This window comes from Lipophrys pholis (genome assembly GCF_963383615.2).
Source record: "Lipophrys pholis genome assembly, chromosome: 8".
NCBI lineage: Eukaryota > Metazoa > Chordata > Actinopteri > Blenniiformes > Blenniidae > Lipophrys > Lipophrys pholis.
In genome coordinates this window covers 4,087,015-4,100,026 of record NC_137630.1, presented here as the reverse complement: position 1 = coordinate 4,100,026, position 13,012 = coordinate 4,087,015, and the positions used below count along the sequence as shown (strand labels likewise).

General features: G+C 43.1%; 1 protein-coding gene across 1 annotated transcript in view; it reads right to left on the bottom strand.

Moving 5' to 3' along the window:
- The window catches only part of lamb2 (laminin, beta 2 (laminin S)), an 81,692-nt gene that overhangs the window by 10,640 nt on the left and 58,040 nt on the right, over window positions 1-13,012 (bottom strand). The window contains exons 11-22 of the mRNA XM_080469521.1: window positions 11,270-11,449; window positions 10,287-10,399; window positions 8,306-8,385; window positions 7,471-7,606; window positions 7,218-7,376; window positions 7,009-7,136; window positions 6,722-6,854; window positions 6,408-6,600; window positions 4,510-4,653; window positions 3,088-3,319; window positions 2,063-2,232; window positions 324-359 (exon numbers count right to left, since the gene is read on the bottom strand). Coding sequence (XP_080325647.1) covers window positions 324-359; window positions 2,063-2,232; window positions 3,088-3,319; window positions 4,510-4,653; window positions 6,408-6,600; window positions 6,722-6,854; window positions 7,009-7,136; window positions 7,218-7,376; window positions 7,471-7,606; window positions 8,306-8,385; window positions 10,287-10,399; window positions 11,270-11,449 — 1,704 coding nt within the window. The remainder of the gene's footprint in view (window positions 1-323; window positions 360-2,062; window positions 2,233-3,087; window positions 3,320-4,509; window positions 4,654-6,407; window positions 6,601-6,721; window positions 6,855-7,008; window positions 7,137-7,217; window positions 7,377-7,470; window positions 7,607-8,305; window positions 8,386-10,286; window positions 10,400-11,269; window positions 11,450-13,012) is intronic.

Sequence of the window (13,012 nt, the reverse complement as noted above, 5' to 3'; positions counted from 1 at the left end):
GCCTTTCTGTTGCATTTTGTACTTTAGTATTTTGGTGACATTCTAACACAACCACAGAGAGTAATGATTCTGGGTCTGGTTCTTGTATGGAAACAGTCCTGGTTCAAATTTAGTTTGCTGTGTTTAAAACGTATGCATTCTTTGAGCCAGGTCTCACTCCAGGGTGCACCATGGCATAGCACCGTTGAAGGGAGGGGTGCTGAAGCCATGCGGGGCAGGACCGGTGAGGTGGAGGTAGGGTTGGTCGAGGGCAAGATGTGAAATACAGGAGGACAGGGAAGGGAGAAAAGAGGAGGGGAAAGGGATCAACCAACATTACTCACGCTTAAAAATGGTCGCCCCGGAGCGTTTAACAATACCTGTGCCATAAATACAGAAGGAAGGAGGAAATGACAGGTTACAGTCCTTCTTACCTTATTGGACTTACACCTTTATCACTTAAGACAGAAGAAGAAGAAGAAGTGTACATACAGCTCGATAAAACACCAGATCCTGAAGGGGGGACATCATGCTGAGCATCTTTGCTTACACAGACTGTCTAATGTCTAAAGAAATATGTGGCAGCTTTACAACTTTTTCTGGAATTTCAAACTCAAAGTTGTGCTCAGTAGTTTGTAGGCTCCACCTGCCTTGGGACGTCCCGCCAGATGACATCCTATCAGATTCAGGTCTCTTGGACTTACCCCCGAGGAGGAGCTCATTACTAATGTCATGACATTTTTTTGTGTCCTGATGTGCTTCATATCTCTACTAATCTCAAGGCGGATTTCACAAAGTTTGAAGCCATGGTATGTGAATAGAATCCCTTAAACTTCCTGTTACCAATAGGTGGCCCTATTACTGTTTCAGAATGCATGAGTGTGGACGTCTTCAGACTAGGCCTGGTGTCCAGGATTTGACGTTTGGAGCATACTGGATCACTTGCAGCTGAATTCTAAACATATCAATTTTCATGGCAAAATACTTACAGTCATGACGCCGCCAGTGACACGCTATTCGATGACAAGTCACCACTTTCTTCATGACTCATCATGAAGGTGTATAGCTCTATGTCACCACATTTGAGGTGAATATGGATAACGGGCTCACAATGATACATCAGTGCCAATAAAGTTTAAATTCCTGCGAGCACAAGGTGGCGCTATGACTGTGGAGGGAACATTAGCATATGGATGTGTTCAGGGCAGCACTGTGATGACACAGGTGAAGTTTAAGGCAGATTGCAGCATGAAGAGCAGGGTTACACATCACTTCCTGTTTCATGGCGAAGCATCAGATTTTCAGGGGGCTGCCCTGGCCACGCCCTTTGACTTTTAAGTTTTTTGATACGTTTTCACCAGTAGATGCAACTGGCCAGATTTCAGCTGTCTTGGACTCAGCCCCTAGGAGGAGGTTGTTTAAAACAATTCAAGCATAATGAAAAATGCCGGACTACTTTGGCACACATATGCATAATTCCCATGAAATACAGCCATTTATAACAATTTCTCCACTTCTGATATGTGAGCAATATTTTGTGCACGGTCGAGCGTGTTTAGGCCTTCAGAAATGCAGCAGTTTTGGCAGAAAAAGAAAGTATAGTAATATATAGTATAGTTCTTTCAGGACCTTGCCCAGGTGTCCGGGCAGTCTTTCTCAGGATCCACAATCTTGCAAGCTTTCCACATCTCCTTCATTCTTAAGCTTCTGCAGAGCTTGACGATTGCTCATTAATTTGAATGAGGGAGGTGCTGGAGTCAGGAGATAAGGAAAACATGCAGGGCAGTGGAGCCTGAGGACTGAAGTTGAGTCTCTGTCTCTGTCGCTGATTATGCAACTGTGGTCAAAGACTCATCAAAACCTTCTGGGAATGGCACACACATGGCAAGCTCTGTATGTTCCAGGCCCCGCACGCTGTGCTACACTGCCCCGAGCATTGTTTCTTAATCAAAGGTACTCCATCAGGTTTAAATGGCTGTAATTCTGCTGCATTTTCCACCAACCCAACCACCAATCAGTGATGGACACATGATTTCTCCATCATCACAGCCGGGGGAAGACGAGTTGAATGACAGTGAATCACCTGTGTATCCTTGGTTGCAGTTGCAGATGATCTGCCGGTTCCGGTTGTCCTGATAACAAGACGCAGCAAAGTGGCGTCCACTGTTGGGTCCTTCGGGGCAGGGGCATGGACGACACTGACCACCAGACGCTAAGCCCAGAATGGGGTTACCATAGTAACCATTGGCACACCTAGAGCAAAAAACAAGAGAGACAGGCCATGTAAAAATCCAAGATGTGTTGCTACAAAACCCTACAAGTTTGGAGGATGTGAAACTGTGAAGAACTGCAAAATCAAATGTGTGAAAAGTCAAGAACACTTTCCTTCTACGAGAGATAGTTCAAACCAGCACCACGAAAACTAAAACTGAGGAGTGACGATCTGTTTGAGAATTTTTATTTTTTTTATCCCAGACATATTTCAAAGCTCTCAAACTTCTTCCAGATCTTCCAGTAGGACCCGCCCTCTCTTCTCATTGTGTCTGCTGCCCCCTGATGGGGGCGGCCTGGAAGAGCAGCAGGAGCAGTGGATCCACTTTACAGTTTGAGTTAACATGGAGCACAATGACCTACAGTAACTCTACTTTCAAAGACCTTGTATTGAGAGGTCTGTTTCTGGAATAAAAGTTGTGAGAGAGAGAGAGAGAGAGAGAGAGAGAGAGAGAGAGAGAGAGAGAGAGATTTGATCTATTTATCGTGAGCTTCTAGATGACTAACTGTATTTTTCTCTATCTTAAAATGACTTATTCTGACTGAGCGACTTCATTAGGAGATCAGTGGTTCCCGGCCAGGTCCTGGACCCCCTCATGAGTCAACAGTGACTAACGGGCTTCAAGTAGATTTTAAAACATCAAAGAAATATAAGATTAAGACTTAAAATCTGAAGCGTGTGTTGAGTGTGTCCATCCATCAATGACTTTATCAGAAATATCAGAATATATCAGAAATACTCTTACAGCAATCTGGAGGGTGAAACTTGACCTGGATGAACTTCAGTTCCCACTTTAACTGAAGCGGAGTCTCTGCACTCCTGCACTGGAGCCTCACCTCTCACACTTGTCCCCCCCGGTGTTGTCCCTGCAGTGGACGCAGGCCCCGGTCCTCTGCTCGCACTGCTCTGCGTGGCCGTTACACTGGCAGGGCCGGCAGCTGGGGAACCCCCAGTGGCCCCCCTGGCAGCCGTCGCAGCGCTGACCGAACGCCCCGGGGCGGCACTGGCACTGCCCGCCGAACTTATCACAGAGCCGCGTCACTGAGCCCTCCAAGCTGCAGCCGCAGGCTAGATTTGGGGGGTGGGGGTGGGGGTGGGGGTGGGGGCAATGTAAGTAAGTAGAAACATGAACAAACGATGTTGGTGAATAAAGAAATTTTTGTATTTGAAGATGTGAACTGAGAGGCAGTAGGGTATGGAAGCAAATTTGTCTCAAAAGTCAATTTGAAATGTTTTAACAGAAAAAAGCTTTTTCATTTTAGGATTAAACTGCATTCTTTGACTCATAAATAAAAATGAATAATCAATCACCCAAACTGCATTTTTATTTTCTTCTTCAAGACTGCTAATTCTGTGCCTTAACTGAAATGAAAAAGAAAATGACGTTTAAGTTTAAATTTTCAAAAGACACTCCAGCAAATAGTGAACAGAACTCATTTTGAAATGTCAAATTTGAAAATTAGAATGTGAAATGAAAAAGCATTTTTGCTAATGTATTTTAATTTTCAAATTTGACAATTCTAAATGAATTTTGGTCACTATTTGCTGGAGTGTCTTTTTAAAATTAAATTCATCATTTTCCTTTTCATTTCAATCAAGTCGCAGAATAAGCAGTGTTGTAAAAGAAAATTTAAATGCAGTTTGGATGATTCATTATTCATTCTTATTTATGAGTCAAAAAATGCAGTTTAATCTGAAGATAAAAAGCATTTCTGTTAAAACATTTCAAATTGACTTTTGAGCCATATTCACTTCCATAGTCGAGGGCGCCAGCAGCACAGCTTTTCTGTTAATTGTGATGAAAGTGCTGACGTTAAATAAAGGGTCTTAACCCTTTATGGACCAAGTAACCATATATGGTCACTTCAAGCTTTTTCTTGTTTCTTCAAAACTACTAACTAATAAGTTAATAACAATCACAAAACACATCACTTTTCTGATTTTTGCCTGACTAATGTCATGTAGTGATTAGGGTGAGACAAAAGGATCGTAAAAGTTCTAGAAGACACCCATTGTGAATTTTAACCTATTTGGAGGTTTTTTTTTTTTTAACTAGTTATAAAATACGATGTAATTTTAGTCCGTGTCAAACTTTCCAATTGATTTTTTATTACACAGAAAAAAAACATTGTGCTTTTTCAGAATCTAGGTCTTGATGTCGTCCTTTACAACACCAGTGTCATGAAATGGTCCAAGTCCACATATTTCACTGAGTTGCTCTATAAAGCGTTGGAATCCTCTGAATGAGGGTTTCTCACCCACGCAGCCGGAGGGGCCGAACCCGTACGTTCCCGGAGCACATTGGTCACAGCGCCGACCAATCACATTGGGCCTACAGCGACACTGGCCCCCGCGGACGTCACACAGCGAGCTGATGGACCCCTGAGGGTCACAGTTACACTCTAGACGGGACACAGAAATAGGTAAGAATCAAGGTACAACAACACGGGCTGTAAGCAGAGTACAACCGGGCACATCCAAAATGCAAGTTCTTTATAAGAAGCATGGCTTCTTCAATTGAAACAAACGAGCTTTACAACTGTAAGAATTATTTATCAGGCATTTCTGTACTTTTTGTGTTTAATGCTCGTTCCATTGCATTGTGCCTTCGATGACCTCACATAGATAAAACTTTAGGCCATCAAAAGGGAAATGAATACGTTTATTTTAAAGTGACTAAAGACTGTTTCAGTTACAGCTATACAAGGATTTATTAGTCTCAAGGCACAATTATAAAGAGTGATCCCTGCCTGTTCAAACTATAAGCTGCTGCATCTTCATTAGAAATGTGAGACAATACAAGTCCACTCTTTGTTCTATTATCGATCATAAAATGATCAATTCTGTGTGCCTGCCTCTTAACATGTAAAGATTACTATCCTAGTTTTTGGGAGCAACGGAACAAACAAATCAATAATAGTGTGATTTGAATTTTGTTAAATCGTTTCTGCAAAACTCACAAAAAACTGCAAAAAATGCTAAAACGTTGCCAGTCAAAGCGGATGGGATTTTGGTGAAAAACCTAAAATGGAGGGGATCCTAGTGATCAGCGAGGAGCAGGCATACACCCAGCATCTCATCTGAAATTGTCTAGTTAAACACATTATTTCTAAAAATTATTTCCAATATTATTTGGACTTCTGGTGGAACTTCTTCTCGTTGTCTGTCAGTGTCATCAGCGGTACATACGATGTGTGACCACTAGATTTTACTGTGACATCAAAATGTTGCTCCTATACCAAAGAAAATCCTTATTGTATTTAACTGACGAACAAGAAAAATGTCTCCAAAAATAAAAGTATCCAGAGTAGAACTTAAAGTAGAAATAGAGAACAGGAAGAGTTCAGAGTTTGTTCGAAACTTGGGAGGAACGGAATAAAAAAATGTAAAAATTGATACCGTGATGAAGAAAAGAAAGAAGATAGATGTAAACATTTAATCTGAAATGGAAAAATAAACGTGTCTCAATACACCAGTGTGACTTATGAGGCCTGTTTGGATTTCATTTATACTCAATCGTGACGGGAAAATACAGCACACCATAATCATTAAGTTTTACTTTAAAAAATATAATTCTTTACTTTGAAAGCCACACAATCAAAGGCATGATTGGTCTCATTTTATTTCATCAATAAAGATTTAACAGAGGTGAAATTTCATGCTGTGGAGTTCCAGAATGGGCATTTCCTCTGCCTCTCTGGACCTGCACAGGTTCTCCTACACACTCCAGTTTAACTAACAGTCCACACATACACGCACGCACACGCACACGCACACGCACACGCACACGCACACGCTTTAATATTTTGTGGTGAGTTTGAGTGACATTGTTTAGTATCACTGTGGATTCTTTAAACTGCAGTAATCTTACATATAGTCCCATGTAGAAGTAGAACCAATAGAACAGTCAGTAACCAAATATTGATGGTTTAATTATCCACATACAGTTATAACCAAAAGTGAAATACCACCGCTACACATCTTAGACTGGCGGCTGGTGATAAATTTCCTCGGTGGGGCAGTTAGAAAACAAGTCAACAAAAACAAAACAATAACAATACAAGTTGAATTTAAATTACCATTGAAGTTGTTTGCACTCATATGTACTGAAGCATTAACGTCACACAAACAAATGGAAAGAGTTTCATGTACTCACGCAGAGCGCCGTCGTTTATGATGGCCGACAAGCTGGTGATGAGCTTTGCACAGGTGTCGCTCATCAGTGGGCGGGCCACGCTCTTCGCCCCCTCGTGGCAGCGGTACCGCTCGTAGGTCTGCTTCCTGTTGTTGGAGGCTGGATCTCCAGCGTTAAAGATCTCCATGGAAGAGTGGCGAGGCATCAATGCGATCTGGGCAGGACGTGTAGGACGAAGAGTGAGGAGGAGGATGACGAGGACAAGGAGGAGAAGAAGAGATTCATGATCAAGCAAAGAATGAGAGTAGTGGTTTAGAAGAGGAGCGCTCCCTTACAGAGTCTACGAGCAGGACGGCGTTGGCGGCTCCGTTGAGGACGCTGTTGGCATCCTGATAGCGGCTGAACTCGAAGCGGAGGGTGTAGGACACGCCCCTTTCCAGACACACCGGCTGAGGAAGAACCATGAACCTGCAACGGACAGGCAGCAGCACAGCACACGATGCAAGTCAGCCCTGACACCTGGAGCACTGCGTGTGTGTGTGTGTGTGCGTGTGTGCGTGTGTGTGTGTGTGTGTGTGTGTGTGTATGTGTGTGTGTGTGTGTGTGTGTGTGTGTCACGGACCTGGCTCCAGCTGGCAGAGACACAGTGAGCCTGTCGTCATCTGGGATGGTGTTCCCACAGGGACTGCTGGTGGGGATGGGCCCGGGCCGAACCACTGCTATCCGCACCTCCTCCCAGTCCCGGGGCATCTGCAGGAGAGGCGGTGCATCAGGTCAGAAAAGGGTTAGAAGCACACTCCGTTCTGCTGAGGAGTGAACGCACACACAGACCTGTGACTCGTAGCGGATGAGCAGATCGTATTCCATGGAGTAGGGCACGTTGCTGATGAGGAACTCCAGGCTTCCGCCCTCCAGCACCCGGGAGAAGCCCATGCCGGTCCAGGACGCAGGACGCCCAGGCACATGCTCCCTGGTTTCCACTGTGCACCCCTGTGAACACCCAGATATTCTGTATATACCTGTACATATTTCTGTGCTACAACATCTTGACGGATACCTGCAGAGTGACGACATGCGGCCTCACCTGACCCATTTTAGCCGACTCAGCCTCATAGAGGAAGTGATCCAGAGCCATGAAGAAATACCCAGACTCCACCTGGGCACACTGGCGTCCGTGCATGTGACTGCGGCAGCGACACTGTCCACTTTCCATGGAGCACCTACCACAAATACACAGCTGTAACATCTGGGGCCGGGTTGGTCATGCTGACGGTGGTTCAAGTTTAGAGTGGAATCACCAGTCGGTGTTTCCTGATCTTAACACTTGTTAGTTGGAAGCCACTATGGGACATTTTAGGACACTTGGTTATAACTGATGATCAAAAACACAGTTTGTCCTTTACGTGGAGAAATGGCTCTATGTACAGATTGGTTTTAGATTAGCATTTCCTTCATTTCCATCGGCATTTCATAATCAAGTCTATTTGAGATCCCTGAAAGCAAAGTCAGTGTGTAGGGACTTACAAAAGGCCTTTGTGTCGTGTTGTTGCCATGAATTCCCGACTGGTTTTGAACTGTTTATGACTGTTTTGGGTTCAGGCATTTGGGTCATATTTGCAGTGGCTTAAATTATTGCTGGACAGTTTTGGGCATGGCCTTGGACTAGGTCGTAAACACCCTGCTTTGTCTTCTGTCCCTACTGTTAAAAGTTTTTTATTTATTTATTTATTTTTTCAGGAACACCACACTCGGGCTGTTTTTCAAATATCTGCTGTGATCCGGACTACAAAACTGTTAAGTCTGGTAATAGAGAATCTTTCTCCAATGTTGTGCTGCACATCAAATAATTTGTAACGGGCCTCTGAGCGTCACATCTTCGCTCCAACTCAAACGCTGTACGACGGCGGCGCAGCACTCACTGGTTGTCCAGGGCTCCACCGACGTCGCACTCGCAGCCTCTGCAGCCGTTCAGGTCGTGGCTGAGCGCCCAGTGCTCTGGCTGGAGACAACAGGACAGAGGAAGGGGGATGACGGCAGGCAGAGGCACGACACCACAGACTGGAGGGAACTTCCACTGCAGTTCCACTGTAATGACTACGTGTGCGTGAGTCATGTAAATCCAATCCAGCCCTCTAATCCAGTAGAACAACATTCACAGCTTCAGGCTGTCATTATTCTTCTGTCAAAAAGAGCTGACTTGTGGACGCTGGGTTCTTTTCCTGTCAGCACTTTCACTTGATTTCCCAAAGTTTAGACTGAAGTTTTTCTACTCGACTAGATTTTGTGGGTTATTTTTGTTGTTGTTAAATAAGAATCCAGTCACTTTTTTCCTTCATTTGCTTGATTCTGTTTGAGTTTGTGGTCTGTGGTCCGATTTCTTCTCATTCGTCTGTCAGACAAGTGAGAAGAAACTATGAGGGTGTAGAATTTTTTAAATACAGCATTTAATTACATCACTAGTTCTATAAATAGGCTTCTGAGACAAGAGGATCCCTTTGGGACGTCGGCCAGCTCTGACCATTTTAGGCCTGCTGTAACCGGCCAGTCCTCAATCCAGGCACTAAATCTGGAAGCATGACCCCCGGCAGGAGCTCACATTCCTGCCGGCACTATTCCTGGCTGACAAGGTTCGGGGAGCGGAGGTTGAATTATAACAGGAAGCTCATCGGCAACTAACGGCTCGGATCTGCCAGGCAGCAGAAAGAGTGGGGAGAGGGAAACAGGGGCACACATTAAACAGAAAATGAAAGCTGATGCAGGAAGTGAAGTGCTCCTATGTTACCTCCAGTACTCATGCAGTCATGATATGGATCATCTTTAATTCTAAATACAGGATGTATGAAGTTGCCAGAAAAAAGGAAAGAAAAAAGAAAGTGTAAATAAGTGACTGGGGTCAAATCTGTGGTGGCTTTTATTTTTTAGGAAAAAAATCCTGTTAAAACATATATGATTGACCAAGAAAAAGCCTGGGATCAGTGGGATGAAGTTTCTCATTTTAAGGGTAATACTATTACATACTTGACCAGAATAACAACTTTCAGATTTACATTGACTGTAAGTTTGATAAAGATAATCAAAATGATGAAAACACGTTTTAGGGAAAAACTGAGAATAGAATTTACAACAGTAGAAGATTAAGTGTAGATGAAGACTCATATCAGTTGTCACATAAAGTCTATTTTGATTTGGCGTGACCTGAAAAAGTGAACAGATACACAGAAATAGAAGGCGTTTTGAATTAAAAGTACATTGCTACCACAAAAAGAGTACTCCTCTTGGATGAACCTGCAGCAGCTTTCACAATATTATGCTATAATACAAACAAACTGTTAGAAATTAATGAAGGTATGCAGAGAAACTCCTTTGACTGAAGCAGTGATCCAATAATTCAGTTGGACAATAGTCACAGGCTGAAACATTAGATGCTCTGCATCAATTAATATCACTCAACGTTTCACAGTTAATTACTGGTATCATGTTGTGACTGCCGTGATTATTGGTGAGTTAAAACAGGAAGAGAGTCAGAAGCTCACTCCAATAAAATCCACTGCAAGAACAGAACAGAACAGAACAGAACAGAACAGAACAGAACAGAACAGAATATAATAGAATAGAATAGAGATGTGTCTTTTATCCCAGAAGGAAATGTTTTTGGACCATTGCTCCACACAGAATAGAACAAAATAAATAAAGATCTAATAGAATAGAAAGTTAAAATATCAATAAGACAGAATAAAAATTAGATATGTAATATTAAATAATAATATGTACAGGGCTTAACTGCGACTAATACAAGTGTAGAAAGAATGACATTGAGACAGCAGGGAGGACGGCGCTCTCCACCGCCGCACGCTGGTGTTCAGTCGTTTGAAGGGAAATGAAGTGTTTTTCATTTCTTACCAGACATTGATCACAGCTGCGTCCGGTGACGAGACGCTTGCAGAAACAGTCTCCACTGACCGGGTCGCACTGCGAGCTACCGGACACCGTCCCTCTGTGGTCACACCGGCAAGCTGGGGGGGTCAAGGGGGGGGGGGGGGGGGGGGGGGGGGGTGGTGGTGGTGTCAATGAGGGTTTATTCGCAAACACGAGCAACATGGTGAAAAACTGTTTTTGATCTAATAAAAACAAGTATATTGATATATGAGCATCTGGCATTCACTGGCATTCACAGAGGAATTCATTTACCTGTTTTCCTGAAGGTGTTCACAAACATAACCCGCAGTTTTAAAGAATCACATATATAATGTTTTACCCAAAAAAAGCTAAAATACCCCCCCCCCCTCCCAGATTAATGTTGTGTAAGTTTTATTTCTTCAAAACTGAGGGAGTCCCTCAAAACTGTGGCAAAAGCTGTAATTGCTTATAGGAGCTGATTCCCCTTGATGCTCATGAAGAACAAAGTAACCAAGCAGTTTAATAAATCGACCACCACTTTGGTAGTAATGCTCTAGTAACTCAGTTACAGTTACTTTAGTTACTTCTAACTGGTTACTTTTGCTGTGCATAACACCAAAACGTAATTTTGTATTTCAAGCATTATATGTGCAGGTTTGATTATTATTTACTTGATAAACTTGAGAGAATCAGACCTATTTTGTTTAAGTCAACACAAATGTGACTATTCACTAATAAGTGCTCCAGTGTGGTGAACAAGCTGAATGGAGGCTTTTCCCATGCAGACTTTACAGTACAAGCCTGAACTTTAGCAGTAACTATTTCACTGAATCCTGTTTACTACAGAATCAACGGTGTTGTTGAAGTTACTGACGTTTTCATGGAAAACGAGGGACAAAAAGGTCCGACTGCCTCAGAATAGACAAAGTGAAATGCAGATTTCTGGCGACAGTAATATCCTGCGTGTCTCCGAGCAGAGTACTCACGCTGGCAGCCCACGGGGTTCTCCGCACTCAGGCCGAAGAAGCCCGTCTTGCACTTGTCGCAGCGCGGCCCCTCCACGTTGGCCTTACAGCGGCACTGGCCTGCCACCATGCCCAGCGAGGGCTCGGTGTGGCTGTCGCACATCCCCCCGTTCTGCGAACCGTCCGGGTCGCAGTCACAAGCTGGAGGACAGGAAGGAGACACTTTTAATGTGGGACACATGAAAAGAAGGTGGGAAGCAGAACGAGAACCACAGAGCAATTTTGTTGATAAACATCCAGAAAAACAGAAAACTGTTAAAGGTTAGACCCTGAACCTGTTCAGCCATCCTGCATCATGGCTTGTGACAGGCGCCCCGCTGTGATCTAGAGCAGGGGTCCCCAACCACCGGGCCGTGGGCCGGCACCGCTCCGTAAAGAAAGAAGACCAGAAGTAGACTGAGTTTCATTTTGAAAAATCTTCCGTCCCTGCGTCTTTCCAGCGTTCCACTCGCAGCAGTTTGTTTCACGCATCGTAAAGGCCTGAAACTAATGTGAAGAAAACATGGCTGAAGAGCTTCTTAAACTGACGGAGAGGCTGAAGGACGAGACGAGCGAAGGCTCCCGACCTGCCACCGAAAAGAAAACTACATTCAATGAATTGTGCTTCTGGGCGGCTGCGGCTCTGGGGGTAGAGTGGTCGTCCTTCCATCTGAAGGTCGAAGGTTTGATCCACAATCATTATGGTCTATATGTAGAAGTGTCCTTGGAAGGATAGCGCGCCCTCTCTCTATTCCATTCCATTCCATTCCATTCTATTCCATTCCATTCTATTCCATTCTATTCTATTCTATTCTATTCTATTCTATTCTATTCTATTCTATTCTATTCTATTCTATTCTATTCTATTCTATTCCATTCCATTCCATTCCATTCCATTCCATTCTATTCTATTCTATTCTGGCTCCATCGGGTGATTGACATGCTCTCAATCCACTCTGTATAAATTGTGGTGACTGTTATTCTAATAAAGCCATGAAACCTTCACATCTGGTTCACCACATCGAGACCAAGCGACTTGATCAAAAAGAACAAGACTTAGTTTTTTTTTTTGAAAGAAAAAAAACTTGAACAGGAAAGACAGAAACAGTTAGGAAAGTCCCCACTTCATCAAACGTGTCTTGTTTTTAGCGGCTGACCGTACTAATACAGCAAAGAAGCTCTTTACTGTCGGTAAAGGTAAAGGTAACCAGATGAATCTGTGAAATAATGTAATAATAATAAGAGAAATGAAAGTACATGATATAAAATAACAATTCTATTTACATTATATGCATAATAAATACATTATATCTGATAAACTTTATTGTGATCCCAGGTTGAGAACCACTGATTTAACGATTCATTTTCTGACATGTGAAACATTTTTTGGGAAAAAACAATTCTCTATTTATTTTCTGAATGTTTATTGGGTGAATATCTTATCTAGTGTATCTGGTTCTTTACCAGCAGGTACTGTTGCAAACAATAATGGAATAATGACCAATTTCAATGTAATAAAGCGAAAAATATAATAACTATATTGCATTAAGTATTAAATATGGCGACTGCTCCGTCCACTAAAGCTTTTCTTTTCACTGGACGCAACCTGCCCTCGCTGGGATCGGCTCCTGCCCCCCGTGACCCCAACAGTGTGAAGCAGTATAGAAGAACTATGGCTGTCACTCATTTTAAACATTTATAACCCACAAAGACAGAGAAATTCGT